Raw genomic sequence first — 15749 nt, forward strand, 5'->3', positions numbered from 1 at the left:
ATGGCCCGAAATGATTATGTAAGTAAGTGTGGATTGAACCAGGATGCATTTGAGATGGTCAGCCATGGAGACTATACCCAGGAGAATGGGAGGCCAATATTAGAGGGGAGTGAACATAGTAAAGGGAATATGGATACCAGCGGTGAGTGAACCCGGGACTATTTTTATAGGATGTGCACACTAGTGAGGGGTGAACCTAGGGCTATGAGGTGTGAACACGGGACCGTGAGATCTAGACACCACCTGGGAGTGAAAACAGTGTCTATGGGAAGTCGACACCAGTGGGGAGCGAACCCAAAACTGTGTGGGTGGACACCAGTGAAGGTTCATGTCCCTCTGTTATCCACCCCATCGTCCCAGGTTCACTCCCCAGGCGTGTCTACCTCTAATATTCACTGGTTAACTCCCCATTGGTGATCATCTTCCATAGACCCGGGTTCACTCCCTAATGATGTTCACTTTTCATAGCCCCGGGTTCACTCCTCACTGGCATCCGCCTCCCATAGTCCTGGGTTTACTCCCTACTTGTGTCTACATGCCTAGTCCCAGTTTAGTCTCCATCAGTATCCACCTCCCATAGTCCCAGGCTCATTCCCGACTTGTGTCCACCCCAGGTAGTCTCGGGTTAACTTGGGTATTTGTTCCTTGGATTCAATCCCAGTCCCAGTCCTCTGATCATTCCCATAGTTCTTGTTCGCTCCCAACTGTATCTAACACCCACAGTCCCATTTTCATCCCCACTGGTGCCCATCTCCCATATTCTCAGGTTCATTCCGCATCGGGCAATTGTTTCACTTGTTACAGTGAAATAATTGCCTTCCTAAAACTATAAAGAGTAAAATGCCACAATGGGCAGAGCATAAGAAAGGAAGTCAGGACATTTTACAACAAGAATCAAACGTATACGTATGTTTATCTTGATTGCCATACGTGGTGGCGCTATTTGGCGAATGTGGTTAAAAGATTGGTTTGGCGTGTTTGCGTAAAAAAGTGACACCCTAATTTTCATCAAAATTAAAAAAAACAAAACAACAAAAACAATAATAATAATAATAATAATAATAATAATAATAATAATAATAATAATAATAATAATAATAATAATAATAATAATAATAATAATAATAATAATAATATATGATGATAATAATAATAATGATAATAATAATAATAATAATAATAATAATAATAATAATAATAATAATAATAATAATAATAATAATAATAATAATAATAATAATAATAATAATAATAATAATAATAATAATAATAATAATAATGTCAATATCATGAGGAGGAGGATGGTAATGTTCTACAATTGACGACAATTATTCCCGTAATTATTTTCGAGGTTCAACTTTGTATGGGCACCGCTGACTGGTCGTTTTACTTGATTGGCCCGTCATTTCTGAGCAGGGCTACCAGATGGCCATTTCTATTGCAAAATTGGCCATAAGTAGAATCAGATTTATAATATTTATTTTTATTTTTATTAGGTTCTTTAAAATATACTAACAGTGTTTTTTCTTGTCTTTGAGACTTTTTAATTACCAAAATCGACGATATTTAAGGGGGTCAAAATGTGTGTAGTGTTTGGTCACGTGAGGTTCCATTTGTTTACTTTTTTGAAGTCGAAATTGGACACGACTAACTCTGATCATCTGGCAATACCCTGGCGACAACCAATGATGACGTTGGCGACAACGTAATAATAAAGCTGAGTAATAATAGAACTTATAATAAAAATTTCACCAGACTCGCCGGGATATATAAGTATAAGCTACCTATGTTCCATCTTATTCATTATTTTCTTCAGAAAAATTATTAATTTTTAGCCTTGAAATTTCATTTGGTGGACTTCCCGACTGAAGCTCGAAGTCTAGATCTTTGACTAAGACTTTGTATTTGTAATTGTTCACTTTCTCCCCGTAAACAAGTTTGTTTTATTTTTATAACACATTCATTATTGACATTATCTAATTTATTTCGTATAACTGAATAACGCAATAATTATCTCTTCTCCGGAAGTCCTCAACATTTATATATTTTTTCTCAAATGAATCGTCCTAAGTTATTCGCCAAGATGTTCCTAAAAATATTCTTTTCGTTGAGCACAGTTGCCTTTGCTGCAGGTGAGTTGGCTTACTTCTTTGGGTTAGACTTATAAATTCTAATTCCTTTAACTTTGACTAAGAATTGAGAAGATTTCCTAAATTTTAATTCAGCCCTTGCCTCATCAGAATGTATTTGGATTTCTCTGATCGCATTTTATTTCTTTCACACAATTTATATATTAATTATATATCAATGTATGTAGACTGTAGACTGAAGAAAAAATCTCCAAGAGATAATTTAACTTCAGACACAGATATATCCCTTCCTCTATCCTGTACGGAATGAGTTATTTTTTCTTTATATATCAACTCCTTATCTTGACTTTTTTCTTTTTTTTTTTATCAGCTGCCTTCAACAATTACAACTCAAACAAAGTATTGTTGTCCGATGTTAAGGCAATAACTCTTCATCAAGGAAAGATGACAAACGCTCGAAGATCGTCTTCTGTGCCTCAAGTGAGTCAAAATTTAATCCTTTTCCTTACATATACAATATTACATTATAAACACAATTTGTGTTGTGTTTTTAAAAACATTTTTATGGGCTTTATCTATACCCCATTATTCTCCCATATTGAATTTGAATCAAATATTGTGTATTAAGCACCAGTATCTACATGTAAATGTTTGTTTTGGCATTTATATTCATATTATTTAATATACCTGGTGACAGATAGTGCAAAACAAGATTTTATTGAATTTGATGGTAGATGCATGTTGATGCAGTTTTCGGGTTCGGCATTTATGCCTGTCTGGGTTATTTGCAGCTTTCAACCCAGCGACTGTCTTCCAAACAAACATTGGAGGAAAAAAGATGTATTTCGAAATATTTTATATTTCCTCCCTCTCCCCTTTCTCTCTTATAGACATAGACATAGACACATAATGTGTGCAAGTGGGTAAAGTAGGGATGACATGATACTAATCACTTTTCAAGAATGCTTTGAGCTTGGTCAGGCAAAAATAAACAACAAATAACAATAGGAAATTGAATAGAAGCGTCAATTTCCCCCTTGTCAACAAAGCACAATGAAATAAAATACTAAAGACGAATGTGAGATGGTGTTGTTAATGTGAATGATGAGTTATATTGTTTTGCTTTGTTTATTTACCTTAACAACAACATTCTCACATCTCTCAATCGTCTTTAGTCTTTCATTCATCCTATTTTGTTGATAAAGGGGAAACCCAAAACGTCCACATTATCTGTATTTGTTCATGAAATTGACGCTTCTATTTCTATTTTAATGTTATTTATTTCTTCAAGCTTCAATCTGCATCTTCATCATCCATAAACAGCAAATGCGAATTTTATTTACCATACTCAAAAAGGAAAAGTGTGAGTGAGAATGAATATAAAAAGTGGAACGTTGTCAAAAATGGGGCTTTGGCTCTAAATAGTCCAAACAGCTGGTTTATCAAACAAAATGGGCGGAGTGGGGTCTTTGACATTCCATGGTGGGCAGAAGGTCATGCTGTGTCTTCTATCCCTTATATCTGTTTTCCGACTTGCTGTCTGTCTTTTTCTTGAAATCGGATTACTTGAATGTTTAGGGGTACACTTTGATGTTTGGCTTACATGGACTATCATATAAATGAATGTTAGAAAACAAGCCCAAAATACTAGAAAATCTGAATAAACTCGCCAGTTCAGAATGAGGGTTAAATATGAATATCCTGAATGTATCAAGGGTATGTCCGTCACATCTCTAGAATGTGAAATAGCAGCCTGGGGTAAATGTACAAATTCTCAGATGGAAAAACTGAATAAGGTCCAAAACCAGAACTTAAGATGCAGAGTTGAGGAAGACAACAGTGTTCCTTCAACAACTAGACATTCAAACATGAAGACAATATGAAGGGTAACATAATAATAATAATAATAATAATAATAATAATAATAATAATAATAATCTTTATTGTCCAAATAGGCAATTATTGTTAGAAAAAGAAGTATCAAATTTTTTTATCCTTGCTTGGTAAGTTTTAAAAATATATATAACAACTTTTGTCAAAATTGCAGCGATCAATTTGAAAAATTTATATTTATGTATAATGAATCACAGATGTTAATTTTATAAATTGAAGCTTTACAGTCTTTATTTATTGATTAATGATTACTGTTTTCTTCATTTTTTTTTCTCAATCAGCTGAAATGTGTCGGTGGTTCAGCTCAGCACAGGTTTCAACCCAAGGTTGTGCAATGTATCAATCAAGGTTCTGATGGTTATGACATCCAGGTAATGCTAAAATTATGATTGTTTCTTTTATTTATGGTATAGTCAGAGATCTACCCATTTTTCTTTGCTGCTCTTACATAGCTTATCTCTTGTAGATTTGCCATGCTATTGTTTTTCTCTTTAAGCAAAGATCTACCAAAAATTAATGAAAATGTTTCTGACAGCCCATTTTTTTCTACTTTTTAAATATTAATATATTTTTTTCTTCCATTTTTATATTGTTGATATTAAATAATATTTTAAAAACTATCTTCCATATTTGTAATAAATAGTGGGAATATATATTTATATGTGAATGGCAATTAAATTTACATTTCATATTTGTTCTCAAAAGTGGGAATGTAAAACAGACATGGACAACTCCTATCGCTTTGGACATGTAGAGGTATCATGTGAAGGCTATGACTACCCTAACGACCCATTTGTCCTTGCAGGCTCTTGTGGGGTAAGAGTTATTCTTTCAAAATTCTTGTATTTTTGTGTGTTGTAGTGAGATGTAATGGGGTGTTACATTACAATAACATTTATCTAATTGACAAAGTGGATGCCTGAGTGGAGAATTTATTTGAAAGATCAGAGTTCATGACATTTTTTGAGATGTTTATCTGCGTATAGTGCTAATATGTAATGTATTATTGCTTTAAAGTCATCAGGACTACTTTGAAGCTGAGTTATTATATAATTTCTGAAGAGTGAAAGAAAATAGACACATTTGCTATCTACCCTCTAAACTGCATGCTATTCTATCATAGAGTGTTGTTTTTTTTTTCTGGTTGATCTGAATCGAGACATATATAACCAGTCTATATTTTCTTGCAAGGTTTAATAAAATGAAATACTGTGGTCTCCATTTATAAACTTATAAACACAGTCCTATGGAATCAAGCAGAATGTGTGTTTAGTCGGATCGTGCTTATAAGAGGTTTCAGATTCTTTTGCTGTCTGTGTTCAATATGCTCATATTACAGTAAAAAATAACTTTTTGCTCCTAGTTTCCAAATGTATACAATCAATATGCACCAGGTTTAACGCTTGAAACTGCCATGGGTCTATTAAAAATTCATTTTTTAGCTTTTTTATTTTTAATTTTATTTCTAAGGGTAAACATCCTTTCTTTTCTGCCACAATATGCAAAAGAATTATGCAATAGGATGAGGGGTTAAGAAGCTTGTGATTTTTGCTTGTTTGGCTTTTGGTTCATTGCTCTCTATTTCTATGAACTGGTTTCGACCCTACTCTCAGTCATTAAGTTGGAAGATAAAGTATGATGGTTTAATTTCTTGTTTAACATTTGAGGCTGTTGGTGCATAGTGCAGGTATGTAACACAACATAGATTTGTCAACAGACGCTTACATGACATCAAGAAAGTCACAGACAAAGAGTACAGGTGCAAACACATCGTAAGTGCACCTAACACACATACATACATACATACATACATACATACATACATACATACATACATACATACATACATACATACATACATACATACATACATACATACATACATACATACATACATACATTACAATTAAGTGAGGAAAGTTATCTCAAAATAAAATAAACAATTACTAAAACATTAATGGACCTAAATCATGCAATACAAGGTCAAAATGTATCCATGTCGGGGACAAATTTTAGAAATAAGTCTCAGAAAAGAGAGGTTTGAACAGAGATATTGCCAAGTTAAGTTAGAAGGTATATACAAATGATAAAGCTTATCTCTGCTATTGCCTAACAGAAGAGAGTTGCAATAATCTACACGAGACATTATAAAGGTTGTTACAATGCTGTGACAGTTGTCAGTGAATGGGCCCAGGATAATACTTACTGTTGGTTGATCACCAGACTTACTGGTGGTTGATCACCAGATTTGTTTTCCCAGAAATAAGATACTTTGGAACAAGATTTTCAAAACTGGTACATCAGGGATGTGTGATTATGGTGAAGGAGAAGACACCCGCGATGTACTCCAGACCTGCCCAAAGTATGCAATAACAAGAGAGGATTTTGATCCGGTACCACACCTCTGCAGACTAAATTGCTAACGAAGACATCAGTATTCCTTCACCGACTAGACATTCATATATGAAAACAGTATTGGGGAAATGAAGAAGAAGAAGATGCTTCGATGATTTAGGATTTAGTGCCAGATAAAGCACACAGAGAGAGAAAGAGAGACAGACAGACAGAGCGGTTTGAGATTGAATCTCCGGCCATATGGGTGAAGAATGAAGTCCCGTAAAAAAAAAAATTTTATAAGAAAGAGGTTCCCTTTTTAATTCTTGGCAATCTCTTAAGCTCAATTAAGTTGGCAGGCATCATTTTTTATTTTTTATTTATTTTGTTTTCAGCTTGAATACACAATAGATTATACAGAGGAGGGTTATAGAAAAGAAAGAGAAAGGAATGGTGGCAGCTACAGTTACACCCATGGCAGTAGGTAAGTCAATAAAACTTTGAGGCTTTCTGACATGCAGTGTGTGAAGCATTAAAATGAGATTCAATTCACTTTCACTACAATGTAAATGTCTAGCTCGTAATTAGTATTTTATCGAAGGAGATAGACACAATTCTAATGCATTCTTTTTTCAATTTAAAAAGAAAGCCAAAAAACCCTGTGCTATTTGAATACTGTAACTGTAAACATTTAAAATGCAGGATAAACATTTAACTTTTGGGATTGCTGTTTTCATTCTTTCCTCACATCATCTAAAAATAGCCAAAAGAAATGAGTTACATATTAATTTTCTTTTTAAAATTGTTACTGAATTTGTAAAACTAGGGCAGATTAAATGGCAGAGGATTCTTCACTGTAAGAACTGGCATAGATCTCACATCTGACCCCTCTGTCCACCCAGCAGTCCTTGGGTAGCTGGTTTAGATCTTGCAATACGTACTTTGTTATAGATTCTAGCACCCTATCTAAAGGATAGCAAGCATTTGCGACTATATAAACTGGGATCAATTCTGGCTTCATGGACTTTATGTTCTGAAGATTATTTGCAGACTTACTTTATCCAGCACTCTGACTGTAGCATAAGCTATCAACAAATCCTGTCCATCCTATCCGGCTCTGTGCCATCTTCGTAGTTCCTCCATGTGAATCCCTTTTTTTTCAAAACCATTAATAACCCCCAACTGTCTCTCTGTGTATGCAAATTATGCCTAATTTTCCTCTAGGCCACTGAAGTTTGTTGAAATAAGTTTTGAATGTACTTTCCAATTGTGTCTAGTTGATTTATGAAACCCTTCCCTTAGCTTTTATATCTGGTCTAATGACTTTTTAAAAAACTTGGTTTTATAGTTTTGGCATTTACTGACACATGTCATCTAAATTGCATATTATATGTTTTGTATTTACTATATTAGATGGATCAATAATCAAAATCAGAATATTAGGATTGTTATAACATTGACTTTGACTATTGTACTATGTTGAGCTTCCTTTAGGATGTGATTTTTAAAAGTTTGAGAGCTGAAATCACTCCTGAAACATTTATCTATTTTCCGATTCAGTTGACTTAATAAGGAATTGATGTTCTTTATTTATATTTGTCACATATTTAACTTGCTAGTTCTTTAAATTTCAATAAATGTCAGTGAATGCCAGTAGTCTTTCACATGACTTATTATTCGTCCTAACTTCATATTTCTACAGTCGTGATTCAGAGGGTGGTTTAGGTGGCCTAATTGTATTTGGTGGTATTGCTCTGGCCATCTATTTTATCTACACAACCTGTTTAGCCAAAGACACTCGTCAAGCCACACACACAGCGCCAACTGCTCCACCAGAGCCTCCTTCATATGGATTTAAGCCTGAATATACATCAGGTTATCAAGGTAAGTGTTTGATTTACTGTCTGAGCTTTTGATTTTAACCATGATACTGATGATGGATTGAGTCTGACTTTCCACTTAAACAATTAAGATTTGCATTTTCATTTCTTTTTGTTTCTACCGGGATTTCTTCTCCAAAAGTGAATTTTGAATTTTATGTTTTTGTATTTGTTGCTTCACATACATATGCCAAAGTTTAATCACTCTTCCAGAGAATCGTCAAGTTCATGCATTCAAACATTATACACCATGAACACAATATTTTACCTTGATGCAATACCATTACTGTGTCACAATATTTATTTACAATTGTCATAGTCAACTATTAGCAAATCATACCACTTTGAATTGAATTTGGAACTAATGAAGAAGTGATAAGAATAATAAGAGAGCTGCCTGTATTCAAAACAGCGATGTAAAAACATACCAACAATGTCATTTTGCTGCTGAGATACACACAATACATGGCTGTCACTGTCAAACTAAATCATCATTGGTCGAAATCACCAGGCGCATTAAAAAGAGTATTGTCAATTTTTTATTTTTTTTCATGTTGGTTGGGTGAAATTAGTTTTTAAAAAGGTGTTAGAGATAAAAATTAGTTAGAGGAAGGTATGGACATATAACAAAGAATGTTAAGGCAAAAATTTGGGATGTTTGAATGAATTCGAGGAAACTGTGTGTTCAAGAAAACGTTGTTTGTGGAAATCATACTTGGAGTGTATTAGCTATTGAAATATTATCACTATATATATAATATGATTTCATATATTTATAAATCTTAAAATTCCAACAGGTGCACCTCCTTCTTATGAAAGCAGTACAGGTTATACCAGCAATCCAGCTTATGACCGCAATCAACAGTCATCCTCGCAAGGAAGTGGTCCTGGTTTTTGGACAGGTGCTGCGACTGGAGGACTTTTTGGATATTTGTTCGGCCAAGGGCAGAATAGAGGCTACAATAACTACCATGGTGGATGGGGGTCTGGCCACCGTCATCATCACAATTCTTCACCCAGTTGGGGTTTCTCTTCCTCTTCATCATCATCATCAAGGGGCAGCTCCTCCAGTTCTTCAGGTTCCAGAATGACTTCAGGTTTTGGTGGTACTTCGAGGAGGTGAATTTAGTTTTCTAGTTTTATTTGCCTCCCGAGTGCCTACTATTCAAAGATTGTTTTCCAAAGCTTGTTAATCAATTTTTCTCCTTTGTAGAGCTACTTGTTTTCAATGTCTTTTTTGATTCGTCGTCTTAATGGTGGAACTCAAATTTATGATAATTATGATATTATATATGATAACCATAATAATCATATAATAAAAATAATGATAATAATAATAATAATAATAATAATAATAATAATAATAATAATAATAATAATGATGATGATGATAACATAAAACTTTTTATCCAATTTGACTTAAAAAGTTGACCTTCTTTAGAATATATGTTAAGATATTTATTCATTTTAAAAATCAAAAAAATAAAAGAAAAGAAAGTTATATTTAGTTTTGTGTCTCTTGTCACTTTTGAAAATGGCTTTCTGTTTTCCACAGGAGAAAATTATTTGAATAGATAAGAGTTTTCGGAAACCATTCTTAGGTCGTAAATAGAACTGATTAATTTAAAGTTACCAATTGTAAAAAATCACTCACTGTTATGTACTGTTTCATTTTCTGTGAGTGTATGCATTTGAGTTTATTCCTCTTAGTGGAATCATGTACTTGTGTCTTTATGAGAATTTTGGGTGATCTCAAGTTAAGTACGCTGATAGTATGCTCTTGGAATCTGCATATGTTCCCTATTGGAACATTCCCTTTTGTCTTACTTTTTCTATTTTGCTTTTAATTGTAAATCTAGAATTTTTAAATACTAAATTACCTGAATGTGTTGCAAGTGCAGTAAAATCCTTAAAAACAAAGAAAGAAAGATACAATTATTAACAGTGTAATTGACAAGTTGTGGTGGTTGCCAAGGGTTGATAAACATCTCATGACCATATGTTGATATGACATTACTGATTCCAAATTACTGATTTTCATATTTTCCTTTGTGAGATTGTGTTATGTATTTCTTTGACAATGGGATGCATCCACTACATTCATAATCAAAACGTCTTACATTACTCTGTGAAATTTTTGACGTCTGTGATATTTTGTTTTGTTTGTCTTTTATCATTTTGATCTCGGTTTTCTTTGTGTGTGTTTATGTGTGAGATGGAGGATATGTCTTGAAAATAACATTATCAAACTTTCATTATAAATATTTTGTCTCAAGAGAATTGCTTGTCACAATTTTGTACAGCTTTAGCACATGTTTTATATTAGGATATCTTTTTTTTTCTTCTTTTGTTGTGGGAGTGTATGTGTGTTTAGGTGTAGCCTTGATAAACTCAAAGCCTGATACTAACCAAAAAAATGTGTCATATAACGGCATGAAGATCACAGGAAAAAGTTAATTAAGAGTTGTAATCAATAGCTCAACCAATGAAATAATTTATATCCTTCAGCACTTCTAACAACTCACTTTTTACTTTTGTTTCGTGATCATCGTCTTCTTATGTGACGTAATTTTTTGGTCAGTTTCAGGCTTTTAGTTTATGAAGGCTACAGTTTAGTATTATTAGTTTTGGGAGCTGATTCTTTTTCCCCGGTGAATCATTTCTCTGTTGTTTCCTGTAATAGTTTTTGTTTAGGAAATGATTTTGGAAACATGTGACTTTATTCATTTTAGTGGGATTCTGTGCTTTTGTCAGAAGGGGATTTGTATGTAATCTAAAACTATGTGCTTTGAAAGTTTGCTCTTTGAATCTACTTTTATTCCCAATTTGAACCAGTCCCATATTCCTTAAATTTTTTGGGGGTGCTTTAAATTGGAAATTAAAAATGTTTGACTATGCCATTATAATTTTTTAAAAACTTTTTACTCACATTATAGGACCTAAAAGTATCGCAACTGCCGTAAAATCCAAACCAATGGCCCGGGGAGTTATTTTCATGTTCGAGTTCATCGTATCATCATTACATATTTGCCCTCTCATGTACCAAATCACAATGTTATTGATATTACATTTTAGATTTTTTGTAATGATTTTATATCCGTTGTTGTATTAGTAATTACAGTCTCTTTATTTTACCCATTTACTTTTACTAATTTACTTTTTTTGGGGTGCTTTTTCATATGTAATTCACTTACTTTGGGGTGAAACAAAACTGGGAGGGAGATAGTCAGATTTATAGAACCTTTTATGAGAGATTTTATTTTTTCCCTTGTAAATCCTCTCTCAGGCTCTACTACGTTCTATTACAATTATTAGTTATGAATATTGTTTATTGTACTATGTAGCATTTGAATGTATCCTTCATAGCGGGATCCTTTACTTTTAGTAATGTCAAATTTTGCACATCATTGGATTGCTCCTGGAGTCTTCTATTTCCTATTTGACCCAGTCCATATGCTTCTTATTGTCAATTATAGGCTTTCAACTACCTGACTTACTATGTTTATACTGGATAATGGCCGTCGACAGTCTTGATCATTTAGAGGGCAACACATGGTCACTTTTGAAAAAGTTTGGATGATCACCACACCAGAATACAACTTTAAACCAAAATAATTACTTAGAATATATGAAATATTGCTTGTGTTTTTTTTTACTAATCCAGGTGTGGATCCTTAGCTGAGAGGGAAGCAGTCAAATGTTTACTATATTAGAGATGATATTTTTTACTTGTAAGTTATCGCTTTGATTATTATGTACTTTTACTATTATAATTTTCTGTTTGAAATGACCTACATTAGCTGCTAGCGCTGTAAAATCTCTAAATCTAAAATCAAAAAAAAAAAAATGTTGATTGGGTTACTTGTTGATATGCATTATGTGGACGCTGAACTTACTCCTCTTGATGGTAATCTATGTTAGTGTCTAGATGAGGCTTATAAATTGGGTGGGGTCTTTTGACCTCCCATGGTGGGCAGGAGGTCACTTGTAGCGTCTCTTTTCCCCATATATCTGTTTTCTGGCATTTCCTATTTGTCTTTCTTTTTGTTCGGTGCTTTAATTGTAATTCTAGATTTTTTTTAACATCCCATTTTCCTTCTTTTTACTGGCACTGATATCACCTAAATATGTTGCAAGCGCCGTAAAACAAAAAGAGGCTTTATAAATAAGACACTCTACTTGTTTTCTCCATATGAACTAGCCCCCTTTTTCTTCCTCTCTTTCTATGGATACTTGTGTTATCTAACTTTTCCTTCCTTTTTACTGGCGCTGAAATTACCTAAAATGTGATAATTGTGGTAAATCCCTTCAAAACAAGACATTACTGACAGTTTGGCCCAGGATATCCAAATACATTTATGATATTACTTTTACCTTGCAAGATATAATGTTTCTCTCTGTGTTTTCTGTTTTGAGAGTGTAATATTTTACATTTCATTTGTACATAATACCGGGATTCTGTCATATTTTCGCCTCAAGTGGCAGATATTAATAAAATATTTTTAAGAGACTTTGATTGTTATGCGTTTCTCTTTAGTACATTTTTGGCTCTCCTGACAAATTTAAGTCGAAACATCAAATGAAGTTTGTTTGTTATGTTTTTTTGTTTTTTTTTGTTTTTTTTTTGTCAAAGCTCCGTCGACGACTCCATTGATCACAAGAAGTTAGATCAACACAAACGCTGGCACACTTAGCTGAATGGTTCCCTGTAGTGGAGAGAGTTAATTCACCGTAACAAATGCTACAGCTATGACCCATCACCCCGAAATACTCAACTCACCCCCATTAACGGGAGCCTGATTTAAGTGATCATAGTGCTCGATGTCTGACATTTTCCCAAACGTTGACATTGCACTGTAGCTTTAAATACCATAGCTTTACCATTTGAAAGATCGAACTCTCTCCTATAAGCCGCATATTTTACTTTTTCTCCAACTTTGAGATGAATTTTTGTCATTGTATATTATTGAGTGGTGCTTTTTCACTTCTTTTCAATATTATGTCTTAGATTTTGAAATAATAAGTCCCACTAGATGGGGTCCTTTGGCTTCCCGTGGTGGGCAGGAGATCACTTTCTGTCTCTTTTATCCCTCTATATCTGTTTTCCAAGTTGCTTTCTGTCTTTGTCTTAGAATGGGATTACTTGGTTTTGTCGTCGTCCTTGGCTGATAGTGAAACAGTCAAATGTTTATTATTAGTTTTGGGAGATGATTTATGTTCCTTATAAATTATATCTCCGTTTTGTTAGTTATGTTTTCTGTTTTGAATATATTCTGTTAACATTTGAGTGTGTTCCTTTCAGTGGGAGCATGTGCTGGTGTCATGATGATACATTTAGGCGTGATCTCGAACTAAGTGCATTGATGGTATGCCCTTGGAACCTGCATCTGTTCTCTATTGAACCATTTCTCTTTGTCTTACTTTTACTTGTGTGCTTTTAATTATAAGTCTTGCATTTTTCGACTATCCCATTTTCTTCCTTTTTACTGGCGCAGATATGACTCAACTGTATTGCAAGCGCCGTAACTGGGTGGGGATCCTGACCTCTCATAGCGGGCAGGGAGGTACATACTGCGTCTTCTATCCCCTTATATCTGTTTTCCAACATGCTTTCTGTCTTTGTCTTGGAATGGGATTACTTGGTTTTGTCCTGGCTCTTGCCGGAGTCCTAGCTGGGAGGGAAACAGTCAAATGCATAGTTATTGTTTTGGGAGATGAATTTTTTTTCCTTGTAAATCATCTCTCTGTTATGTATTATTATTTTTATTTTGAATGTATAATGTAAGCATTTGAGTGTATTCCTCTTTGTTGGATTTTGTGCTTGTGCCTGGATGAGACTTGTAGGTGATTTCAAACTAAGTACATTGGTGGTATGCTCTTGGAATCTACATCTGATCCCTATTTGTTCTCAGTTTCCCTTTGTCTTACTTTTTCTTGGGTGCTTTAATTGTAATTCTAGAACTTTTTACTATCCCATTTTCTTCCTTTTTACTGGCGCTGATATAACCCAAATGTGTTGCAAGCGCCGTAAAACCCTTAAAAACAAAACAAAAAACAAGCGCCGTAAACCCTTAAAAACAAGCAAAGCCCCACGTTGGATTTATCTCAATACGATGGAAGCCATGTATAACATGTCCGGCTTTTTTTTTTTATTTCTCCCTTTGCCTGTCGTGAAATTTACCGGCTATAGCAGAAACAGGAGCGATGAAACCCACTTAATATCTCCAGATACAATATATTAGCTCACATCGGAGAAAAAGGCTAGACCTGCTTCGTGAATACTCTTTGTGATTGTATGTACAATAGTAATACAACACCATTTTCAGTATAACATTGGCCTTGCTGCAGACAAACTGTCGCACAAAACACACATACAACGGCCCGTTTGATAGTAGTGAGAGAGAGAGAGAGAGAGAGAGAGAGAGAGAGAGAGAGAGAGACTGCAAATCATAAATGATAGTGTTTATGGCCATTTGGATCGCTTCCTTTGAAATTTGGCTATTACATGACTTTTAGGATGGTCCCACCTTCACTGTTATACTGAGTTTCCACTGTATACACAGGGGTGAGACTGCCTGGTCACCAAGAGTAAGAGAAGGATTTTTTTTTCTAACCAAGTTGATAAAGAAGAGCATAGAACCAATACTATCAACACGTAGACCCATTCAATAACATAAATACGAATTTCATATCTTACTTCAGACAGTTTCCGGTTTTTAAGAGTTCGAGTACATACAAAAGAACACATGACACGCATCTTATACAGCGTGAAATTGATTTTGATTTCATTGTATCTTCTGGGAGAGTAACTGAAACATTAAGAGAATATTCAACTCTGTAAAATCGTTAACAGGCACGACACAATAGATGTGCTGAGTCCATTTTTTTATATTTCAAAATCGAGTCAACATAAAAAGAACCTTGCACATCTTTGGCAATAAATGGTGGAAAGATTTGTGTATTCAGAAAGCCAACAATCCATCGATATTTGGATGACACTATTTGTGACCCACTGCCTCAAAACGGTATTCTGTCGGGATGATTAAAAGTGTAGAACATCGAATTCAAATATATCAGGTGGTCATTAAAAAAAAAATTAAATTAAAAAAACGCGCAAATTCTAAACACAAATAAAGCGAATCCTTAAACGTAGTCAAATATGAATTGAGAAACAAATAAGACACTGATTTTTCAAAACCGTGTTCAGAAATATAATATCAGAGAAAAATGATGCAACACTGCAGAGAGTAAAATGACGATGATCTTAATTAACTTTTGTCACAATTTTTTCAAACATTATGTCACCATGAACATTATTTTCATCATAATTCTCCTCATCATCTAAGAAATCGTCTATCTATGTCGCAAACTCATATATACCTATTTTGGTCCAACGATTACAAAGTTAGCACTTTAAAGTGGTCAATAGCATCGCCGTCCTCTTTAATGACGTAACGTATCCTATTTTTTCAACTTGAAATGCACCTCTGAATTTCCTCAATGGTTTTCTCCTCCTAGCATAAAATAATTCTTTCTCTCAAAGTTTCTTCTG

The 15749-nt window shown here is 34.0% G+C and overlaps 1 protein-coding gene across 2 annotated transcripts; it reads left to right on the forward strand.

Moving 5' to 3' along the window:
* Positions 1-1670: 1670 nt before the first annotated feature.
* Positions 1671-12708, forward strand: LOC144980552 (store-operated calcium entry-associated regulatory factor-like). Of its 2 annotated transcripts, XM_078928235.1 has the most exons (8): positions 1678-1773; positions 2072-2132; positions 2461-2570; positions 4265-4354; positions 4689-4799; positions 6713-6801; positions 8020-8201; positions 8995-12708. In XM_078928235.1, the coding sequence occupies exons 2-8, from the start codon at positions 2084-2086 to the stop codon at positions 9318-9320; spliced, it is 957 nt and encodes a 318-aa protein (XP_078784361.1). In that variant the 5' UTR covers positions 1678-1773; positions 2072-2083; the 3' UTR covers positions 9321-12708. The 2 variants fall into 2 exon arrangements, with proteins under 2 accessions (XP_078784356.1, XP_078784361.1); XM_078928230.1 differs by having other exon boundaries at positions 1671-2132.
* Positions 12709-15749: the final 3041 nt, after the last annotated feature.

Source organism: Berghia stephanieae, chromosome 1 (genome assembly GCF_034508935.2).
Source record: "Berghia stephanieae isolate SIO BIC M18660-M18661 chromosome 1, UCSD_Bste_1.3, whole genome shotgun sequence".
Classification (NCBI taxonomy): domain Eukaryota; kingdom Metazoa; phylum Mollusca; class Gastropoda; order Nudibranchia; family Aeolidiidae; genus Berghia; species Berghia stephanieae.